This window comes from Lepidothrix coronata, unplaced genomic scaffold (genome assembly GCF_001604755.1).
Source record: "Lepidothrix coronata isolate B3197 unplaced genomic scaffold, Lepidothrix_coronata-1.0 Scaffold46, whole genome shotgun sequence".
Lineage (NCBI taxonomy): Eukaryota > Metazoa > Chordata > Aves > Passeriformes > Pipridae > Lepidothrix > Lepidothrix coronata.
This window is the reverse complement of record NW_016690226.1, coordinates 4,838,410-4,845,995: the sequence shown is the minus strand read 5'-3', so window position 1 is coordinate 4,845,995 and position 7,586 is coordinate 4,838,410. Positions and strand designations below refer to the sequence as shown.

The window sequence follows — 7,586 nt, the reverse complement described above, 5'->3', positions numbered from 1 at the left end:
CGGCGGGAAGGATTCGGGGGGGGGGGGGATCCTCACCTTAGCACTCAGCTCCGCCGGTGTCTCCTCGACGCGTTTTTCCGACATCGTGGCCCCGCAGTAGCGAAGGGAAGAGGCCGGTGGGAACTGTGCGAGGGAGGAGGGGGGGAGAGAGCGAGGAGGGGTCAGCGGCGGGAGCGCGAAGTCCCAGTGGTGGGCAGGCGGCGGCGGGATCCCGCCCCGGGGGCCAAAGTACCAGGGTCTCCCGCGGTGGGGGGATCCGCCGGGGCAGGGGATTTATACAGCGGCCGGTGACGAGGGAAGGAGGGACCTGGGGAGGGAGGAGAGAGGGACGGGAGGCGGAGGAGGGAGGAGAGAGGGACGGGCCGCTAGAACAATGTGCGCTCCGCCGCGGCCGCCCGGCAGCAGGGGCGCACCGCGGGTCCCCGCCAAGGCGCTGCGCGGCCCCGTCGAGGCTGGGCGAGAGCCCCGCTCCACGCCGAGCCGCGGGGCTGGGGCACCGACGAGCACTGCCCGGGGAAGGGAGCCGAGCCCTGTGCCCGCGGCACGGCGGGAAACCGCCCGTACAGGCTGGCCGGCTCTCCCCGAAGCACCCGGGGGAGGCGAGGAGCGGCGCTGCAGGGCCGTGTGGGAGGGCAGCGCTGGCGACACGCGGCCTCCTGCCTGGAATTTTCCACTCCAGCTGCCCGCCCTCCCGCTGGAAGCGCTCCCAGCGGCTGGGCTCCTCCCGCCCCTCCCCTCCCTCCTGTCCCCCCCCCCACCCGGCGCTGGGCGCTTTTCCCGCGCTCTGCGCGCGGCAGGGCGAGTGGGCGGGGCCTCGCGGGCGAAGTGGGCGGGGCTTTGCGTGGGCGGGGCCTCTGGCCCCTGGGGGAGGGGGGCATATTAGCGATCGCATTTCTCCCCCCCCCCGTCCCCATATAAGGAGGAGCTCGCGGCCCGGACACCTGATTGGGCTATTCAAATGAGCTCTCTGCCTGGCAACAGGTTTCCTATTGGCTGGCGGCGGCTGGCTCGTGGGGGGGGGGTGCGCGGCCGTTTGGTGCAGCGGGAGGGGCCGCTGGCACGTGGGGTAGCGGGAAGGCGCGCGAGGGACCGGGAGCGTTGACGCGGCCGTGGCCGTGGAACGGGGAGTCCCGCCGGGATCGGATCGGACCTTGTACGGGACCGCCTTCCGCCTTCGGTGGGCGCCGCGGGGGCCGGCCGGGCAGTGCACGGCGTGCAACACTGACCCCTGCCGCCCGCCCGCCTCGGAACCCGGGCTGTGGCTGACACAGTGGCAGAGGCCCCCTCCGGGCTGGAAACAATCGCCGCCCAGCTCCGAGTCTCCCTTTAGCCAAAGGTCCTTCCTGCAGAACGGCAGGTGGTGGCTTGCAGCTGCAGGGATTTGTTGCTAACAAAACAGATGTTCCCGAAGCCGCACTTCAGACCGTTGTTTGTCAGCTTGAGAAGACCGGGATGACTAAATTCCCTTCACCTTCCCCAGAAGCTTTATGTTGTCCCTCTCTTAGTCACACGCACACACACAAAATCTGCATACACTTGCAAGCCTACATCCAAAACTAAGTGTGCACGTGAGCACATATGGGTATACACGTGTACACAGTCATTCTCACAGGTACAAGGCAAGGTTATTAATCCATCCAGTTGGAAAATGTGTTAAGGCACACAAGTCTCCCTTGTCCTTCAGACACAAACTTGGCCTCTGTGCAAAGTCAGGATTTAGGAACTGGTGCTCTGAGTTTAATCGAATGGGTCTCAGTTTGAGCATTTACTAGAAAAAGCGATTGGTATTTGTGGAACAGGGAGAGCACCGAGTACATCTCTCCTGAAGGAAAGTATGAAAGGGATGGGATAAATTATAATCTGTGTGACAGGGAGATAGGAGGTCCCCACCTTGTCATCTCATCTCCTCCACAGCTACAGCTGCTTCTCTGATGATCTGACTATTTGACATTCTTCCCAGCTACACAGTGCATGGTGCCTGCCCCAAAGAAGCAGTCATGTAACTGATGTTAGTCTAGACGTACAGATCTAGACTAGTACCAAAATAAAACATCATGAAAATGCATGCATTAATTATTTTTTATCCCCCAACTGTTTCACAAAGCCCCTCTGGCCAAATTCTCAAGTCTGTCAGCTATCAGCATTTGAAATCTTGTTTGGTTCAAGCACCCTTCTTTCATCCTTCTCTTCTGCAAGAAAAAAATCCTAATTTCCAGAGATACACCCAAAGATGGGAGCCAAACAAATTCTCTAAAGTGGCCAAATGTTGTTCCTCTCTGCTTCTGCTTGTCAGGAGACGCATGGCTCATGGCTCTGCTGTTTTCTTCACCAATTCAGGATTTTATCCTTTCCTTTACATGCTCAGCTACTGAAAATGCAAAACTACACCAACACGTATCCCTTGGCAAAGACATTTTCACATTAATGCACAAACAGGCCTTGACACAACATCCTAGAGGGGAAAAAGCAAGGATTATGTTCAGTGATGTCACCGTGCCCAAAGCTCCGTGTTGACACAGATCGCACACCCACAGATGCAAACAGACAAACACCTGTTTGTGTGAGGGAAGCGTGTTTCCAGCAACCTGTAGAATGGGGCTGTTGGGTCAGTGCTACAAACTGGCCACTGGCCATCTCTCCCTGTTTCCCCCAGCACTTGCAGTGTGCAGCCTCACATTGTCCCTTCCATGCTCCGCACCATATCCCCTTTGCAATCTTTGCTTCATCTGCTGCTCCTCAACATTTGCTACCTCTGTTCTTGGTAGCATTCTTCCCATGGCCCTTTCCCTGGCTTCTCTTTGTGACATCCTGTATCACATTTACAAAATTCATCTTGTATCCCCTCCTTTTGTTTTCCACGTTCCATTTTGCCCTGCATGCATGTATCAACTATGTTTTTCCCTTTAAATCCAATGTGAAACTCTTCTTCATGTCTTGTGACCTGCCAGTTTCTGCATTCTGACTCTGCTTGCCCTTCAGATCCTGATAGTGAGATTCCCTGGGCTTCTAGTGTGTAGCTGCTTCCCTCAGGCCCTGAGGATATCCCTTGACTGTCTCACCTAGCTCTTCCCAATGTCTTCTGCTCCTCCACCTGATCTGTGCCACTCTGCATTTTGCCTGCCAGATCAATCTGCAGCTTTTTTCTGCTCCCCTTTCCCATCTGTGCTTTCCCCTTTGTTGCAAATGCGAGTATACTCATTGTGCGCTCTGCAGATGCCAGTCCCTGTTCAGTATGTTCTGTAGTCTTTGTCTGTAGTTGCTCCGCCAACTCAGCAGAATATATTCCATCCTTTTCGGAGACTTATGTCCTTAGACAAAATGAGGGAGATGCAGAAGTTACATGACAGTTCATTGTGTGGAACAAACACTACACGTGTCTGTCTGCAGCCTGGACAACAATGGGAGTGTAATTTTCTTTGTACAAAGTCACAATTTTGGTGCCGTTTGTGCTTGGTGTTTATGTAGTGTGCATGTGTTTAGGTGCAGTACATACCTGTTTGTGTACGGAGGGGGTATCTTCCCTCTGTTACATGCATTTACTTGTGTGAGTGTAGAAAGTACGGTTCTTTTCTACTGAGACATACACTGAGCTTGCAGGCGTGTGTCATTATACATAAGCACGTGGTTGCGATGTGTTTGGGCTTTCATGCGTGGTATGTATTTTTCTGCTTCTGGAACAGGCAGGGTAAGTGCACCTAGAAGCAATTATTTATGCATTTTGGTTTAATACCTGGCTAGTCTTGTCACTGTATTCCATTGGGGGGCAGGGGGGACAAGGACTTTTCTGTTTGTGTTGAAGGCTGAACTAACTCAGCCATTTTCTAAGCAAAAGCAAAGCACAAGACCGGGTATTTTAAGAATTATGTTTAGTGAACTAACTTGTAAGTGATTTCAAAACTCTCCTGAACTGTTTGCTGAATAACAAAAGAGCAAAAGGATGTGTATTTGCATTAAATTTTCTTAAATTTACATAAACCCAGAAACAGAGAGTATCTGTCCTTTCACTTACAGCAAGACTAGCAAAATCTCAATGTGCAGAGGGAATGCGTTTGAATGCATTTATGTATTTCATCCACACTGTTCATCTTTCTGTACTCCGTCCATTAAAAATCCAGGCAGATAATCAGCTTTCATGATGCTGTATCCTGAAGTTAAGAGGAAATACCCAAGAATTCAACCAGTGGCCAACTTTGCATTGGGAAATGGCTTCCTGAGATGCAGCACATTTAAATAAGCCCTGCAGGAGGGCTGGGAAGCAAGGGTAGGTAACACAAGGAGAGGAAGCAAGAGGAGTAGAAGGGAGAGATGAGCCTGTCAGAAGACTGGAAAGGGAAGGGATGTTTTCAATCGTGATTTTTGAGAGCCTCTCTTTGCTAACACAGCACAGATGGAGGTCGTGGTTCTCACTCACAGTGTGACAGACGCACTCTTACCACGAGCAAAATACTCTGAAAGTAACTGCTGCCACGCAATGCAAGCTGCAGCCACCACAAGCTGGCTCTAGCATCCCAAATATGAATTGTCACATTTGAGGTTCAAATCAGAGCTGTCCTTCACTCGGGGTGCCCTTCATCTGAGGTCAGAGTTAGTTGTTGGGTGACAATTACGTAAGAGGCACAGATGAAGGGAACCAATGAGGAAATGGCTGTGGGTAGCTCTGACTTCTGGTAACGAGGATTTCTTTGTCTTACAGGCGGCCACAGGGGCCCCAGAACATTTGGATGCGTTAAGAAGCTGTTTCTGTCTTCCTGGCCCAAATGATCGGTCCCTGGAAGCAGCAGGTAACAAGGCATGATTTTTCATCGTTCCCTTTATTTACCTTCACCACGTGATACTCAGTTTGCTTTTCAGACGCTTCCGCCGTGGTTGCCCCTCGGCTGTGCCGCCGAGGGCCACGGGGATGCCGGAGGGGTGGTGGGGGGGAGCTGCTGGCAGCAGCCCGCGGTAGGCGGGAGAAGGTGGAGTTGAGGCAGGAGCGCCATTCATCCCTCTTCCATTTTGCCCTTCACTCACCTCCTCCAGGCTGCCTGCTGAGCTCCTTCTCCCGCCCCTTCCCCCTATTCTCCGCTGCTTCCAGCACAACCTGGGCAGCTGAAAAAAAAAAAAAAAAGAAAAGAAATGGGGAGACATAATTGTTTTTTATTTGTGATGAAAAGAGAAGCAGCCTAAATAGAGAATGTGAGAGGAGTAAGATGGGAGCCTTGCTTTTCATTCACACCCCCACGTTGCTCATTATTCTGACCTAGCAAATGGCCAGCCCCTTGGAGCATGTTAGGCATAATGTGGTGAGTACTCTACAGAAACCTCTCCTACTCCTACTGCAGGAACAGCTCCTGCATTCCTGGGAACTGTGGTCTTGTCCACATTCCAGAAAAGGGTAGCCTTTCCAATTCCTCCTTCCAGGGTTTCACCCAGCATTTGCCGACAGCACAACTCTCTGCAAACCAGGCTCTCTCAAGGTTTGCTGAGCTGGTAATAGCCCTGTTAATGCAGTCTTTGGTAACATGTGTCCATCACATGTAAGGACTTTCTATGAGGCTGCAGAAATATCCAGCAAGACTCACAGCCTCAGCCCTCAGTCTCATGAATTTAGCCCTTGGGGTTGCAGGCCTCTTGCAGAAGAGCAGCATTAGGGACAGAAAAAGGATCTGCAAAGAAGTATTTCTCCTTTCTGTTATAAACTCCTTTCTGTTCCTTCCTATCTCTGTCTTTGGAAGGCAGCAATGCCTGACTTACTATTTGGAAAATAGTAAGGGAACTTTGAGGGAGTCCTACCATCTCTAGGACATTGCAGGAATAGGAGGATCAATGGTATCTGGGGGACAGCAAGTCATTTTATCCCAAATCTGGGGTAAACAAGAAGGAAATAAGAACCCAGATGTTTATATTCATGCTCTTTACCTGTCTTTGAATCCTGACACTTGAGGTCAACTCCACACTCCAGTCAAACACCAACAGAGCCTCAGAGCAAAAATAAAACTCACCAGACAGGAAAGGTTTTCCAGACTTGAAGTCTCTGAAGGATGATTCAGGGTTGCAGAAGCAGTATCAGAGAGGCTGAGACAGCGCTAGCAGAGGCTCTGTGTGAACTTCAGTGCTCACAGATGAGCTCTGAGCTGGTGAGAGGAGGGTGTTTCAGCAGCTCACCCATGAACAGCCTCCCTAAGGAGCACTGCCTAAGGGCTTTGGCCCTGCTTAGCCCATGCCCTGCCCATAGGACCTGTGTCCACCTCACAATCCTGCACCATTGTGCTGTCTGCAGCTTCCATGATGCAGACGTTGGTTTCAGCCTGTGCAGAGTACAATCACCAGATACAGCAGGGGATTTCTGAAGAGCCACCTGCATACACACAGGTACAGGCCTCCAGCAAAAGGTCTTCTTTATGGACACCAAGCAGTTTTGGGACCTGCTGTAGCAAGAAGTATTGCCAAGCCCTCTATGCATTTCACCATGCGAAGCACATTACTGTGTCATTTTCCTCTGTCAGACTCCGAAATCCAAGGACATGGCTCCTGCCACAACTCAGGAGGTCGATTTCTCAACCACATCTTGCAACCTGCTATTTCCAGTCCTCTGGCACAGGTTCAGTCTGGCTCCTGCACATAGTGGGCCGGATGCAACAGTCAGCAGAAGCACCATTAAGGAAGAGAGCCCTGGGCTGGAGCTGGGATGAGTCAGTCTGCTCTCTTCCCTGTAATCCAGTGGAGCTGGTGATAGCTGAAGGCAACCACCATTCCCCAGGGATGGTGACAGAGGTGTTACCCTCCCCCCTGATTTGTGGAGATTCCCCACTACCGCTGTAGGTGCCACACACCGAGTACCTGCACTTCGTCTGTGGTTCCTGGTGGCTGTCCAGGGTCAGTGGTGACCCACAGCTGGCTTACAAAGTGCTCTCCCTGCTTCTGCCAGGCAGAGCACTGGTGTGTGTGCACTGTCCGTGCACTCAGCACAGGGAAACAGCTCCGTCGGTGCCTCCTACATGCCCACACCACAGAGGAAGCCTGGAATGAGTGCTGACCCTGCAGCAGCCGGGCATTGCTGCTGACTCTGGCCAGGAACCAACTGGCCACCAGCCACTGGGGTTATCACAGAATCACAGAATATTCTGAGTTGGAAGGGACCCACAAGGATCATCGTGTCCAACTCCTGGCCCTGCACAGGACATCCCCAAGAATCACAGCATGTCTCTGAGAGCATTGTCCAAACGATTCCTGAACTCTGTCAGGCTTGGTGCTGTGACCACTTCCCAGGGGAACCTGTTCCAGTGCCCAACCACCCTCTGGGTGAAAATTTTCTAATATCCAACCTAAACCTCCCCTGACACAATTTCAGGCCATTCCCTGTCACTGGTCGCCAGAGAGATCAGAGCCTGCCCCTGGGATTCCCCTGGTGAGGAAGCTGCGTACCGCAGTGAGGCCTCCCTGAGACCCCTCTATTCCCGTTACACCCTCACGATCCCTGTCGGGCGCTGCCCGGCGCAGGCCGGGAGCGCTCCCCGCGGGGGCCGCCAGGGGGCGCTGTGCCGAGCGGCCCATACCCACCCCCGCCCTCCCCCAGAGCGGGCGCGCATGCGCGGTGCGGGCGC

The 7,586-nt window shown here is 53.1% G+C and overlaps 1 protein-coding gene across 1 annotated transcript in view; it reads right to left on the bottom strand.

Moving 5' to 3' along the window:
• The window catches only part of PTMS (parathymosin), a 3,721-nt gene extending 3,422 nt beyond the window's left edge, over nucleotides 1-299 (bottom strand). The window contains exon 1 of the mRNA XM_017814877.1: nucleotides 37-299. Coding sequence (XP_017670366.1) covers nucleotides 37-84 — 48 coding nt within the window. The 5' untranslated portion in view covers nucleotides 85-299. The remainder of the gene's footprint in view (nucleotides 1-36) is intronic.
• Between the last annotated feature and the right edge of the window lie 7,287 nt (nucleotides 300-7,586).